The sequence below is a fragment of the Elephas maximus genome, chromosome 21, assembly GCF_024166365.1.
Source record: "Elephas maximus indicus isolate mEleMax1 chromosome 21, mEleMax1 primary haplotype, whole genome shotgun sequence".
In the NCBI taxonomy this organism is placed as follows: Eukaryota; Metazoa; Chordata; class Mammalia; order Proboscidea; family Elephantidae; genus Elephas; species Elephas maximus.
Window position 1 is genome coordinate 34251992 of NC_064839.1, and position 15874 is coordinate 34267865.

At 47.8% G+C, this 15874-nt stretch overlaps 1 protein-coding gene across 2 annotated transcripts; it reads left to right on the forward strand.

Annotated features, from left to right (window-relative positions):
* Positions 1-75: 75 nt before the first annotated feature.
* On the forward strand, positions 76-15806 carry TSNAXIP1 (translin associated factor X interacting protein 1). Of its 2 annotated transcripts, none has more exons than XM_049864052.1 (16): positions 76-541; positions 5505-5604; positions 9946-10058; positions 10203-10329; positions 11508-11601; positions 12199-12395; positions 12821-12956; positions 13384-13553; positions 13633-13792; positions 13869-13999; positions 14152-14277; positions 14417-14569; positions 14694-14803; positions 15016-15142; positions 15246-15352; positions 15563-15806. In XM_049864052.1, exons 1-16 carry the CDS (start codon positions 462-464, stop codon positions 15804-15806), a joined length of 2175 nt encoding a protein of 724 aa, XP_049720009.1. In that variant the 5' UTR covers positions 76-461. The 2 variants fall into 2 exon arrangements, with proteins under 2 accessions (XP_049720009.1, XP_049720010.1); XM_049864053.1 differs by having other exon boundaries at positions 10206-10329.
* Positions 15807-15874: the final 68 nt, after the last annotated feature.

The following is a 15874-nucleotide window of genomic DNA, read 5'->3' on the forward strand; positions in this document are numbered from 1 at the left end:
CAGCACCTCTCTTTGGACATGGCCACGCCTTGCCACATTTTGGACTTCATATCCCAAAATGCAGATCTTGTCAGGAACGGCCCAAGTCGAGCTGCTATGGAACTTTGGGAGATGTAGTGTAAACCTGCTCAGCCGTAAGTCTGTCCAACCGAGTCTTCGGAACACCGAAAACTACAATTCCCGCCACCAAAGGGGCTCCAGCCTCTCGGTTCACCTCCCTCCACCATGGTCGCCGGTGATCCCACTGCCTCAGTTGTTCTGGTACCTAGGGTCAAATCCGCTGCAGTGACTAACTCTTGAGGGGACCAGCTCCCGATCCCGAGTTCACTTTTGCTATTTGGCCTTCCTCCCAGGCCGCGGACGCCGGGCTCGAGGCCGTGGTGAGCGCAATCCTGACTCCGCCCCCAAGCCGGGCCGCTGCGGCAGTCGCCATGGCGACGGGTTGTACACTACGGTAGGCCATGGAGGCTGGCTGCTCGACCGCCCAAGGCGTCATGGCCTCCTCGCAGTCGCAGTGCTGCAGCTTTACGCCCCTCCCAAGGTAGGCGCCTTCTGGGCCGACAGTGGAGAAGAGAACTTGAGTACTTCTGGAGAGGGAGGCGGCATCTAGTCCCGACCTTTGCACCTCCTGCTCGCCTCTGTCCAGTGGCCTGGGGCTCCAGCCCCACAGGAGCAGTGGTGGAGAAACAGAATCCGGGCTGACTTGTCAGCCCAATGAGGACGTTACATGAATGAAGAACACCAAGGGCAGGGGAAGTTTATCATTAGTGTAACAGTCATTTTGTATTAAGTATAGATTATGTGCTAAGTGTATCGAACATATATTATGTGCTAAGTACGACCTTGAGTATATCACGCCTAAATTTTAGAGACCATCTCATGAATAGATTTGACACATTGAATACTAATGACCGAACACCAACGAGTTGTGAAATAACATCAAGGATATTATACATGAAGAAAGCAAGAGGTCATTAAAAAGACATGAGAGAAAGAAAAGACCTAAATCGATGTCAGAAGAGACTCTGAAACTTGCTCTTGAATGTCGAGCAGCTAAAGCAAAAAAAAAAATGATGATGTACAAGAGCTGAACAGAAGATTTCAAGGGGCGGCCCAAGAAGACAGAGTAACGTGTTATGATGACACAGGCAAAGACCTGGAGATAGGAAACCAAAAGGGAAGAACACGCTCAGCATTTCTCAAGCTGAAAGAACTGAATAAAAAAATTCGAGCCTCACCCAGGACAAGAACCATTTCCAAAGCCAACTCTTCAGACATGGATTGGACTAGACAATGGGTTGAAGAGGGATGCTAGTGAGGAGTGAGCTTTTTGGACCAGGTGGACACTTGAGACTATGTTGTCACCTCCTGCCTGGAGGGAAGATGAGAGGGTGGAGGGGGTTAGAAGCTGGCGAAATGGACACGAAAAGAGAGTGGAGCAAAAAAGCGGGCTGTCTCAATAAAAAAAAAAAAATTTTTTTTTTGGGGGGGAGCATAATTGGGAGTGTGTAGCAAGGTGTATACGGGTTTTTGTGTGAGGGAGTGACTTGTAAACTTTCACTTAAAGCACAATAAAAATTATTTAAAAAATTCAAGCCTCATTATGCTGAAATTAGTCAGTTGCAAAAGCACAAATATTGTATAAGACCACTATTATAAGAACTTGAGAAATAGTTTAAACTGAGAAGAAAACATTTTTTGTGGTTACAAGAAGGGGGAGGGAGGCCGGGTGGGAGAGGGGTACTCACTAATTAGATAGTAGTTAACTACTCTAGGTGAAGGGAAAGACAACACACAATACAGGGGAGGTCAGCACAACTGGACTAAACCAAAAGCAAAGAAGTTTCCCAAATAAACTGAATGCTTCGAAGGCCAGTGTAGCAGGGGCAGGGGTTTGGGGACCATGGTTTCAGGGGACATCTAAGTCAATTGGCATAATAAAATCTACTCAGAAAACATTCTGCATCCCACTTTGAAGAGTGGCGTCTGGGGTCTTAAATGCTAGCAAGCAGCCATCTAAGATGCATCAATTGGTCTCAACCCACCTGGATCAAAGGAGAATGAAGAACACCAAGGACATAAGGTGATTACGACCCCAAGAGACAGAAAGGGCCACATGAACCAGAGACTACATTATCCTGAGACCAGGAGAACTAGATGGTGCCCGGCTGCAACCGATGACTGCCCTGACAGGGAACACAACAGAGAACCCCTGAGGGAGCAGGAGAGCAGTGGGATGCAGACCCCCAAATTCTCCTAAGACCAGACTTAATAGTCTGACTGAGACTAGAAGGACCCCAGTGGTCATGGCCCCCAGACCCTCTGTTGGCCCAGGACAGGAACCATTCCCAAAGCCAACTCTTCAGACATGGATTGGACTGGACAATGGGTTAGAGAGGGATGCTGGTGAGGAGTGAGCTTCTTGGATCAGGTGGACACTTGAGACTATGTTGGCGTCTCCTGCCTGGAGGGAAGATGAGAGGGTACAGGGGGTTAGAAGCTGGCGAAATGGACTTGAAAAGAGAGAGTAGAGGGAGAGAGCAGGCTGTCTCATTAGGGGGAGAGTAATTGGGAGTATGTAGCAAGGTGTATATAAGTTTTTGTGTGAGAGACTGACTTGACTTGTAAACTTTCACTTAAACCACAATAAAAATTATAAAAATAAAAAAAAATTCAAGCCTCAAGTTGCAATACTGAAGGATTCTACAGGGAAAATATTAAATTGATGCAGGAAGCATCAAAAGAAGATGGAAGGAATACACAGAATCACTATACCAAAAAGAATTGGTTGATGTTCAACCATTTCAGGAGGCAACATATGATCAGGAACTGATGATACTGAAGAAAAGTCCAAGCTGCACTGAAGGTGCTGGCAAAAACAAGGCTCCAGGAATTGACAATACCAATTGAGATGTTTCAACAAACAGATGCAGCGCTGGAAGTGCTCACTCATCTATCCAAGAAATTTGGAAGACGGCTACCTGGCCAACCGACTGGAAGAGATCCATATTTATGTTTATTCCCAGAAAAGGTGATCCAACCAAATGCAGAAATATCGAACAATATCATTAATACCATGTGCAAGCAAAATTTTGCTGAAGATCATTCAAAAGCAGCCGCAGCAGTATATCAACAGGAAACTGCTGGAAATTCAAGCCAGATTCAGAAGAGGACGTGGAACCAGAGATATCATTGCTGATGTCAGATGGATCCTGGCTGAAAGCAGAGAATAGTAGAAAGATGTTTACCTGTGTTTTATTGAGTATGCAAAGGCATTTGACTGTGTGGATTATAACAAATTATGGATAACATTGTGGAGAACGGGAATTCTGGAACACTTTATTGTGCTCATGAGGAATCTCTACATGGATCAAGAAGAAATCGCTCCAACAGAACAAGAAGATACTGCGTGGTTTAAAGTCAGGAAGGATGTGAGTCAGGGTTGTATCCTTTCACCATACCTATTCAGTCTGTATGTGGAGCAAATAATCTGAGAAGCCAGACTATATGAAGAAGAACGGGGTATCAGGATTGGAGGAAGACTCATTAATAACTTCCATTATGCAGATGACACAACCTTGCTTGCTGAAAGTGAAGAGGACTTGAAGCACTTACTGATGAAGATCAAAGATTACACCTCAACATAAACAAAGCAAAAAATCCTCACAACTGGACTAATAAGCAACATCATGATAAGCAGAGAAAAGATTGAGGTTGTCAAGGATTAATTTTACTTGGATCCACAATCAACACCCATGGAAGCAGCAGTCAAGAAATCAAAAGATGCATCACACTGGGCAAACCTGCTGCAAAAGACCTCTAAAGTGTTGAAAAGCAAAGATGTCACCTTGAGGACTAAGGTGTACCTGACCCAAGGCATGGTGTTTTTAATCACCTCATGTGCATGTAAAAGCTGGACAATGAATAAGTAAGACTGAATGAGAATTGATGACTTTGAATTGCAGTGTTGGCAAAGAATTTTGAATATACCATTTGGCACCACTGAATGCCAAAAGAATGAACAAATCTGTCTCGAAAGAAGTACAACCAGAATGCTCCTTAGAAGTAAGGATGGCGAGATTATGTCTCACATACTTTGGACATGTTATCAGGAGGAATGAGTCCCTGAAGAACGTCATGCTTGGTAAAGTAGAGGGTCAATGAAAAAGAGGAAGACCCTCAAGGAGATGGATTTACACAGTGGCTGCAACAATGGGCTCAAGCATAGCAACATTTGTGAGGATGGCACAGGACCAGGCAGTGTTTCGTTCTGTAGTGCATAGGGTCACTATGAGTCGGAACCGACCTGACAGCACCTAACAAAAACAACTAGGACTTTATATACCACATTTAACTCTCACAATAACCCTATGAGGTAGTAACATCACCATTTTTACAAATGGAGAAATAGAAGCCTGGAGAGATGAGTGATGGAAATAGGATTTGAACTTAGCTCTGTCAAACTCTAGAACCTGAACTCTTAGCCATGGGAATAAACTGCCTCTTCACTCACTGGAAGACTCATGTCCAATGGGGGCTGACTCTAAGCAGCCCAGGTGTCTCCCATGGCCACATGGGTAGCTCCTGCCTAAACCCGGGTGCAGCCTCAAAAAGAATACAACAACAAGGTCCATTGGCCAGGAAGACCACAGAGAATATGAATTAGAACAAAAATGTTGGATAAGTACATTTCTAGCTTTGGAATTTCAGAGAAGGCCCTTAACATTCCGGGCCTCAGCTTCTATTTGTCAGACATGGAGGCAACACAGCCCACATCACAGCATTGTTGGGAGCATTTAGGCAGAACAAGAGAAACTCTTGTCACACTCTTGCATATAATAAGCACTCAGTAAGCATGTAATTTCCCCTTCTACTGATTCCCAGTACAAAAATCTTGATCTCACCTAAACTCTAATCCTTCAGGGTCTGCTGCCTTGACAGGGAAAGCCTACAAAGGTCCCCAAGAAGAGAGAGTTAGTTAACCAATTTGATGATTTTATCCAGAGCTAAAATGAGTTCTACAGGAACCAGGCAGCAGGCTTGAGAAAGGGTACTGTTACCATCACAGGAATGATTTAGAAAACCGTAATCTTGTGTAGAAGGGATTTGAAATAGACTCAGAAAGACAATCCTTAGAAAGAGAATCCCCTAGAGTGTGCCACAGTCATGTACATGAAACCATCATTGCGGCTACAGCTGAGCACAGTAAACAGAAGTATAGGCCTGCAGAAGGTTCTCTGGGCTCATGGTGGGGGTGTCCTGCTACTGCAGGATTTGCCGAGACTCTGGTGATGAGGAGAATGTTTCTGCGAAGGTAGGAAAGTGGTTTGGGCCCAGGGCCAGGCACTTGTTTGCCAGCATCTCTGGGAATCTGGAGGCAGTGCTGGAAGACCCACAGCCTGGCTCTGGGGGGAAAGGAGGCCATCTTTTGAGGATCCAGAAGATGAGGGGGCTCTTCCCACTCATACCTGTCATCCACCACAGCCTTCCCCTTCTCTATGCAGATCAAACCAGCGACCTTCAGTAGTGACCATAAATGACTCCTTTGTCCAGGAAGGTAAGAGTATCCAGAAACGCAAGCTTTCTCAGAAACGGAGGACACCGGTGAGTGGTAATATGCTGTTGGAACCCCAGATGTCACCCCCTCGACCCTATCTGCAGCCCAATAGCACCACACATCTAAAACATACCCACCAGAGCTGCCTTTCCCTGGTCAGGGAGTATGCCTCTCAGAAACCAAGCCAACTAGCTTCTGGTGTGTGTGTGTGTGCACTCCGGCCCCACTTGTTCTAAGAAGCCCTCCCAGATCTCCCAGGAAGAAAGGGACTCAGCTCCCTGGCCCACAGGCACCTTCCATCTGCAGCTCAACATTCTCGCGTATACCTCACTTCTTCACCAAGCTGGCCAGGTGCCAGCCACTGTGCTAGGTGCTGAGATGTTCACACCAGTTCCACCAAGGACCTTCAGGTCTGTGACTGTATCTTTTTGCCTTTGTGGACCCAGTGCCTGGTAGGGTACTTGAGTGACTAGCATACATTGAGAGCTTGTGGGTAGGTGTGTGAAGGCAAGAGTAAAGGGATGCTTCCCCATCACATTGTTGGCACTGGTTTGGAAACAGACACCCTTTACCAGCCTCAGGAAAGGTCCCTCCTCCATTCCTGTTCTTTAAAGTTTTTACATAAAAATTAAGCACCTTTTGGTCTTTTGTTGATTCTTGTTATCTAATCAACAAACAGCCATTGCCTAAATCTCACAGACAATGAAACACACTTGAGCAAATTTTTAACACCAGCTCACAGTGGAGCACCATGGGCTGTGGTGGTTTTCCTTGCGTGAGTGTGCCTTTTGTGGAGGATTTGAGGACACATGGGTCATACGCTTTGTGAGCCTGGGAGCACCGGGACCCCGACTCCAGGGAGGGAAAGAGAGACAATGCAGACTTCTTCTGAAGATCTATTGACTTGGGGCTAGCACTCACCCCCTCCCCATCCCTCTCAGGTGCCACCTACTGGGCGCGTCTGTGGCGGGCCTTTTCTTTTTTCTGCACGGCCTGACCGACCGTCCTTCTCGACCCCCAGGGGGCACTGTTCCACCCACTGTTCCCCCGGGGCCTCACTTCCCGTTTTCACCTGCAGGGGACAGCAGAAAGCATAGAGTGCCCAGGAACACTTTTCCAGCCTCCCTCTGGCTAAGGTCTTCCCCAGCTCTTATATAACTGGGCCAACAGGCGGCGTTAACCGCTGGTTCTCCAGTTTCCACTCCCCTCCACGGTCAAAGTAGGGCTATCACGTAAACTCCGGGTAAAAACGGCAGACAAAACACGCAGATTGGCCTTTTGACACTGAAAAACATCATTAATTCGCTAGGGTGCTTCTTTGACGATTTCCCAGGTGTTTTCCATGGTTACTTTTATAAAAATCACATCAATTTTGATAGTCGTTCAAAAAATTTTATCTAATTTGATTTTCAAATTTGACTTATTTCGTTTTTCCAATTTGTACATTGATACTCTTATTTCCTGTTTATTATTTTCCTGCTTTCCTTTAGATCGATCATTCTTTTCCTTTTCAAGCAACCAGGGGTACAGTTCCTTAAGACTTTCTCAGTATTGAAAGTATTATAAGCAAGTAAAATAAATGCCTTGTAAGTGCTACTCAGGCTATGTCCCAAACATTTTGAACATATAACCTTATTTCTATACATGTTGTATTTTAAGTAATCAGAAATAAGTACCTTATTTCTATACATGTTGTATTTTAAGTAACTAGTTAGGGAATTTTTGAACCAGGGAAAAGCATGTACAAACAGATAAACTCAAATAGGAATTGATAATAAATAGGAATTTATTATCAATTCCTATTTTTATTACATTTATCAGCAAATGCAAGGTATTTTCGGGTTTGAAAATGTCTTAAGACCTTATCTGTGACCTATAATTAGTTTTTTGTATACGTTTAAAGATTGTTCTTGAATCCTGATCAAGATGGGGGGAAATGTAGAACAGATTGTAAAGTTCTCATGGAATCCAGATTCTCTGGAGACATGGAGGCTGGGTGAACCCCTAAAACTATTGCCCTGAGATAGCTTTTAAATCTTAAACCAAAAATATCCCCTGAAGTCTTCTTAAAACCAAACAATAGTTTAGCTTAACTAGTCAAGAAGGCCTGACTTGAGCTTTGTGCTTTTTTAAGATCTATCTATTTTTTTTTTTATCTATATGAGATCAAACTGATAAGAGCAACTCAAAAGACTAGATAGTAAACTTAGGGGGCAGTGAGTTTATGTTAATGGGGGAGGAACAGCTCAGAAAAGGAGGGTGAGAATGGTTGTACAACTCAAAGAATGTAGTCAATGTAACTGAGTTGTACATGTAGAAATTGTTGAATTGGTGTATGTTCAGCTGTATATATTCTCAACAACAACAAAATAAATTATAAAAAAAGCTTGTTCTTTATTTCTATTTAATACATTATATAAATTTGTTCATCTATCATTATCAATTATATCACTCTTGAGGTTAGTGTCTTTCACTTTCTCTGCTTGATGTAGCTTATATTCTGATAGATGGACTTTAAGCTCTTTACTATGATGATGTTTCATTTTCTCTCTTTTTTTCCCCTTGTGTTTTTATTTATCCCTGGGTGGTAAAATTGATTAACATTCTCAGCTGTTAACTGAAAAGTTGGAGGTTCTAGTCTACTCAGAGGTGCCTTGGAAGAAAGGTCTGGCAATCTACTTCTGAAAAATCAGGCATTGAAAACTCCATGGAGCACAGTTCTACTCTGATATACATGGGGTAGCCATGAGTTGGAATCAACTCAACAACTGTTTTTTTTTTTGTTGTTTGTTTGTTTTGTTGTTGTTGTTTACTATATGCCAGGCACTGGGGATACAGTGGTAAATAAGACAGACATATTCTCTGTCAATGAGAGAAGAAGGGTCTTAGCTGTAGAATTACAGTGACATGGGATGGATATAGTGATGGGAAGGTGAAAGGGGGGGCTCCAGCCTGGTAAGGGCATCAGGGAGAACCCCTGACATCTTAAGAGTAACTAGTTAGGGAATTTTTGAACCAGGGAAAAGCATGTACAAACAGATAAACTCAATGAGTAACATTGTAGTTTGTATTATACCTTTTTTTCCTTCTGTTATTTATTTTATTGTTGTTGAGAATATGTACAGCAAACCATACACCAACAGTTTCTACATGTACAATTTAGTAACATTGATTACATTCTTTGAGTTGTGCAACCATACTCACCCTCCTTTTCTAAGTTATTCCTCCCCTGTTAACATAAACTCACTACCCCCTAAGTTTACCATCGAATCTTTTTTGAGTTGCTCTTATCAATTTGATCTCATATAGACAGATCTTAAAAGTGCACAATGCTATGTCAGACCTTCTTTACTAGTTAAGCTAAACTACTGTTTGGTTTTAAGAAGACTTCAGGGGATATTTTTGGTTTAAGATTTAAAAGCTATCTCAGGGCAATAGTTTTAGGGGTTCACCCAGCCTCCATGTCTCCAGAGAATCTGGATTCCATGAGAACTTTAAATTCTGTTCTACATTTCCCCCCTTTTGACCAGCATTCTTCTATGGAATCTCTTTGGTTAAAATGTTCTGTAGTGGTAGCCAGGCACCACCCAGTTCTTCTGGTCTCATAGCAAAGGAAACAATTGTTCATGGAGGCAACCAGCCACACATTCCATATCTTCCTCCTATTTCTGGCTCTCCTTCTTCCTCTGTTGCTCCAGGTGCATATAGACTAATTGTACCTTGGATGGCTGCTTGCAAGCTTTTAAAATCCCAGGCACTATGCAGTGAACTAACAGGTAGAACGGAAGCACGAAACACGTTATTAGGCCAATTAACTGGGATGTCCCATGAAACCATGACCCTAAACTTCCAAACTAAGGAACCAAATTATATTTTGCCTTTTATGCATGCTAAATTATTATGCTTCCTCATATATTTATTCCACAGTATTGCTTCATGCTACTTAAGAGTGTGAAGTACAGTGCCACTGATTCTGGGTGTACAGAAATAGGGTAATCCAGAGCCCCCTCAAGAGGCTGGAGTCCTCCCTGGGACCTAGCACAAGACCTAATGTATGTCCTCCATAAATATTTAGGGAAAAATGAGTGATCCCAAGATTGAGATGAAACACATACATAATTAGCAGAATGCAACAGAAAGGGCCATGCAAAAAAGAGCCCGAAGAGATGGCATTTTCCACACCGGTAGGGTTAGGAACCAGTTACTGCTAGCTTGAAAGGGCTCCTAGGATCCGGATATGGAATTTAACCCGAGCCCCTTCTGGGGCCCACAATCATTATGAACCATATTAAAGAGGTAAAAAACACTGGGGCTGGAGGGGAGACAGAGAGGAGCATTGGGGAGGACAGCGGTGTTGCCATGGTAACCCCACCTATGCCTTCCTGCAGCCTTCTCAGTTTTACATGGGCAGCCACCTGTCCCCATGGCCCATGTACGCCAGTGGCCAGACCATTCTGCCAAACCGAAAGCCCTGTTCAGAGGACTACCGGAAGCGAGCAGGGTAAGCACAGGCCAGCCTGATGGGGGGCAGGCTAATAGAGACTGGGCATCAGACTGACAGACAGAGCAGGGGTGTGCGCAGCACTGAGCCAAGGGTGCAAGGACCCTATGGGGTGCTTATCTCAGCCCAGCATATCCCCTGTAGTAGCTGGCAGCAGCAGTCCTTGGGCATTGCCAAACCAAGGTACCTGGAGCAGCTGGAAAACTACCTGCGCAAGGAGCTTCTCCTACTGGACCTGAGTACGGATTCTGCCCAGGAGCTGAGACTGCAGGTCAGAGCCACAGAATAAACTGTGGGAAAGTTGAGGAGGTTAGGAGGATACCTCACCCACCAGGAGTAGGTACTCAGACCCTTAGGAGAGAGAGACCAGCCTCTCCCAGCACTTTTGGGGTCTCCTTCCCGGTGAGATAAGCATGTCCTCTGACAAAGCCAGTGAGAAGAACAAGGATATGGTACAGAACCAAAACTCTCCTGAGGCTTCTGTTTCCCCACTTGAGTCAGGTCTCCAGATACTGTCTCCAGTCCCTCCAGCTCTGCGATTCCGAGCCCCCAGGCAGCCTGAACACTGGCATTTGGGCAAGCCAGTATTCAGTGTTCTTACAGTGTCCACCTGCCAGCCAAGGACAGCCCCAAGCTTGAGGAGCCAGCCCAGACACATAAAAAGCAAGAGAAATTTATTTGCCACCTAGATTGTGGTACATATTAGGGAGGGAATCACCAAAATTCACTGCTCAAACAGGGACAAAGACGGGGACTCCCTGACTTCTGACTTACTCACTGACTGAAGCATTAATTGAGTAGCAGCTGTGTGCCAGGCCCTGGGCTGGTGCCTTACATATGATCTCACATGCAGAAGGTACCCCCCCACCCCGCCCCACCTAGGAAGCAGAAGTTTGGAGAAGGCAGATAGCTGTGAAGTGATGGGGCTGGGATTCAAACTCAGGCCTTATTACCAAACCTGCGCTCATCCCAGTGGACAATGCTACCGCCAAACACATTCTGTGGGTCCAAGTGGGACAGGAAACCATACCCCTACTTGGTGGTTAGATACCAGATTAGAACTTTCGATCTCTTCCTGCCCCCACAGGGCTCTAAGATGAGGAGGGGTGCAGATGAGAAGCTAACTGAGTCATAGGGCCTGGAAGATAAGAGGCTGATTGCCTGGAGAGGGGCTAGGGTACAGAAGGGAGGTCCTGGGCCAGTGTGGTTTGCCAGGGCTCTGAGACAGCACCCCAGAGAGGCCTCCTGAGAGCAGTCAAGGAGGGCAGAGCTGCCCCATAGCCCCCTGGCTGGGAGAGACATGATTGGAGCCCAACGCGTTGACTTGAATGTGGGCTGCCTGGCAGCCTCCTGCTGGAATACTTCTAAGCAAAGTAAAGATACAGGTCCCCACCAAGGGTAGCATAGCAGCTACGAGTCAGAAGGTGACAGGTTCACTTTCCTTGCCAGCCTTACAGAGAGATCTTTGAGTTCTTCATAGAGGACTTCAAAACATATAAGCCATTGCTGTCCTCCATCAAGAATGCGTATGAAGTCATGCTGGGTAAGACAGCTCCCTTGCTTCAGTTTCCCCACCTGAGTCAGGGGAGCTGGATGTTGCCTCCAGCCTGGAAGGGACGGAGAGGATCCTACTCTGACCCTCTGGGGCCCCACAACAGGACTGGGGCAGCTACTAACTGGGCCTTGAGGTCCCCAAGCCCTGCTCAGGCCTTTTGCTCATGCCGTTCTGTGAGAGGGCACCCCAGGGTACCAATCACCTCCTGTCCTTAGGAAACACAGTGGGAAGTATCTGTAGGAAATAGAGCACCTTTCCTGTTGAGAGTAAACCCCAGGAGAGAGTGAGTCCCTCTGGGAAATGAGGATGCCCCCCTCCCCTGGCCAGGCTCAGGAGGTTCAGGGTATGGCGGGGCTGTAGTACTAAAGGCTGCCATGGAAAAAGGCCTCATCTGAACTCTGCCCCTGATTTAAAAGCAAGGGCAGAAATGGCTTTAGCAGGGTCCATGTATTTGAACACAGTGTGCACAGACTCCTGGAGTTGGCAAAGGATGTGGCCGCTTACCCACGATCTTAGGATCTATGTCTCCTAGTTATTCTCCATGGCCCAAAGGGAGCCCCCTACTGCCCTACTGCCTCTGTTTAGCCCACCAGAGGGAGAAGATCCGGGCTCTGGAGCCCCTGAAGTCTAAGCTTGTCACTGTGAATGAGGACTGCAATGAGAGAATCCTAGCCATGCGGGCTGAGGAGAGATATGAAATCTCCATGCTCAAGAAGGAGAAGATGAATTTGCTAAAACTCATTGACAAGAAGAATGAGGAGAAGGTTTCACTGCAGAGCGAGGTAAATGAGGAATGGGGTGCAGTAACTGGCTCCCTGAATTCCTGCCCTACCCCCACCCCAGGGGTGACCTTGAGGCCTTGGGCACCAAGGTGACCCTTTAACCTCCTCTACCTTTCTGTCTGGAGTGACATACTAGGCTACACCTTCCCCAGAGTTTCTGCTACCACCACACCCTGCCCTCTTGCTTGGCTGGGACCTGGCTCTGTGTGGTCCTGAGTGCCAGCAGAGCCCTGCTGCTTGGCTGCCAGGCTTTTTGGAAGATTGGCCCTTTGCTGGATTCTCAGGGATGGCCAAAATCTTTCCTCCATCTTCCCAGTTTCCGAGTTCTGATGGGGCTGCCCAGCATCCATGCCATCCCCTGTAGTAACTAGCTATATACTGGAGTCCAGAGGCAGCCCCAGACCACACAGCCATCTTCCCAACAGGTGGCCAAACTGAGGAAGAACTTGGCTCAGGAGTACCTGCGGTATCTTAGTGAGCGAGATGCCCGCAAGATCCTCATCACAGACCTGAACGAGCTACGCTATCAGCGGGAGGACATGTCACTAGCCCAGTCTCCAGGTAAGCTCCAGGTGGACTTCTCTTCCCTGAGGAGGTGCTGGAGAGAAGTCTAACTCTCACCATTCACTCCCACTCACCCATCTCTTCTAATATCTGCCCATCCCATGCCCATTCCCAATGGAAGATGTCCCTTTCTCTACCTTGGGCTATGGGTCTTCTGGGCTGGACTGAGAATCATAATTAGAAACATTGCTGGCAGCTGAGGCAGCCTAGACTTCTTGTATGGGGGACAGGCGAGGTACCCCATGGCCTGTGCTTCTCTACATAAGCCTGAAGCCCCAGGTTGGTTGCACTGTAGGCAAGAGCCAAGGGACCCCAAGTAAGAAGAGCAGGAGGACCTGGGGCACATCCTGTGGGCCACTCTAGCCCTGTCCTGGGTCACAGACCCCAGAGCCAAGGTGACATGAGCTGGTGGGCCCTTTGGCAGGGATCTGGGGGGAGGACCCCATGAAGTTAACACTGGCTCTGAAGATGACCCGGCAAGACCTGACACGCACGCAGATGGAACTCAACACTATGAAGGCCAATTTTGGAGATGTGGTACCCAGGAGGGACTTTGAAATGCAGGAGAAGACCAACAAGGATCTGCAGGAGCAGGTGCTGGCAGGCAGGCAGGGCCAGGCAGGGTAGGGCAGGCAGGCAGGGGGGTAACAGGGACCAATCACCTTGCCCACAGCTAGACAGCCTGCGAGCTGACTATGAAGAAGTCTGCAAGGAGCATGAGATACTGCTGCAGCTGCACATGAGCACGCTGAAGGAGCGGGACCAGTTCTATGCCGAGCTGCAGGAGATCCAGCGCACCTCCACGCCGCGGCCCGACTGGACCAAGTGTGAAGGTAATTATGGCTGGTGGGGCTCGAGGGACTGCTCCATTGCCTCACTGGGACTCCAGCTCCCTCTCCCCGCCTGCAGATGTGGTGGCTGGAGGCCCAGAGCGCTGGCAAATGCTAGCCGAGGGCAAGAACAGTGACCAGCTGGTGGACGTGCTCTTGGAGGAGATAGGCGAGGGGCTGCTCCGGGAGAAAGATTTCTTCCCTGGTCTGGTAAGGAAGTCTCTGGGCTGGGAAAACTTGAGGTCAGAGTCAGTTAGGCCTTGCTGTTGAGGCTTGGGGTTCTGGAGGAACCATGTAGGGCCCTGCCTGCTTGAAGGTGGGACAACAGATGGGCCCAGAGATGAGCTGACACTCCCTTCCAGGGCTACGGGGAAGCCATCCCCCCTTTTCTTCGGTTCGATGGCACTGTGGAGAACAAGAAGCCAACAAAGAAGGAGGTGGTAAACCTCCTCAAGGATACCTGGAAGGAACGTCTTGCTGAGGAGCAGGTCAGATCTCACTAGGCCCCTTGGCCCAGCTTGGCCTCCAGAGTCTTCCAGGGGATTCCCTTAAGGTGCTAGGAAGCAGGGAGGAGAGCCAACCAAACCTGGCACAGACTAACTCAGGAGTTTTCCTCTCACCATACAGAAGGAGAGATTCTCAGATTTCTTCTTCAACTTCCTGGAGCGTCGCTTTGGGCCCACTGATGCCATGGCCTGGGCCTACACCATTTTTGAAAATATCAAGCTCTTCCGCTCCAACGAGGTCATGAGTCAGTTTTATGCAGTCTTGATGGGAAAGGTGAGCTTGGACCTGGCCTCCCACCTGCTTTTCTCAGGGAAACAGAGACAGGCCTTTGTTTCCAGCATAGCTCAGCTCTGCGCCCACTACTCCAGGAAACTAATGAAGGCTTCCCTCCCTGTAGATGAAGGAGAGTGTGTATATCAACCAGAAGGAGACAATAGCACAGCTGCTGAAGGAGATGACAAGTGTTGACAGTCAGAATGAGGGACTCCTATCCATGGAGCAGTTCAGGTGAGGCCAGGCCACCCCAAACTCTTGCTCAACACCTCCTCTCCCCAGGCTCCTGGGTGTGCAGGGAAAAGAGGAGCCTGGTGGGAAGGGGGCCACAGTCTCAGCACTTGCTGCTTTTTTTTAAGCACTGCTAAGGTTGGCAGTGGAGGGGATAGGGAGGTGGGTGAGCAGGCCTCAACCAGGCCCCTTTTGGCCCTCATGTATCTTCACAGCACCATCCTCAAGAGTACTTTCCCCTTCAAGAAGGAAGAGCAAATTCAGGAACTGATGGAGGCAGGGGGCTGGCATCCCAACAGCAGCAATGCAGACCTGCTCAACTACCGCTCATTGTTTATGGAGGTGGGTGGGTTGGGGGGAATCCAGGAAAGTTCATGGCCCCTACCCTTAGCCTCGGCTGGACTCTGGCCAGTGTGCCCTCACCCTGCCCTGTGGCTCCTCCTAGGACGACGAGGGCCAGAGTGACCCCTTTGTTCAGAAGCTGTGGGAACAGTATGTGGATGAGAAGGAGGCGTATTTGCAGGAACTAAAGCAGGAGCTGGGCCAGGATCTGTGAGTGACCTTGGGGTTCTCAGGCCCACTCAGCCATAGGCGAGTCTTGCAGGCGGGGTCACAGGGTGGCATCTCAAGCCCATGGGTCTCCCTCTGCACTGAGCATGCTGCTGGGCACTACAGACTGCTCAAGCCCAGCAGGAAGGACACCCTCAGGTCTGGGGGTACAGAGGAGGGGTCAAGGCCTGTCTCTCTCTCCTTATGGCACAGCTATAATGAGATAACTCCACGCAAGCTGCGGGAAGCACTGATGAACATTGACCCCAGTCTGGACACTCAGACCCTGAACACCTACATGAGCCAGGCCTTCCAGATTCCCGTGACTGACTTGCCAGAGGAGGGCAACGAGAAGGAAGAGGACATTAAGACATGGCTTCAGACTGTGATGGAACGGCTTCAAGTGGATGACATAAGGCGCGTGGGGCCTCGAGGAGAGCTAGAGCCTGCAAACTAAGGCCATTCTGGGCAGTTTCAGTGCGCCAGTGCCGCTAACTCCTGACTTCTAGTATAAAATTTTTGTTT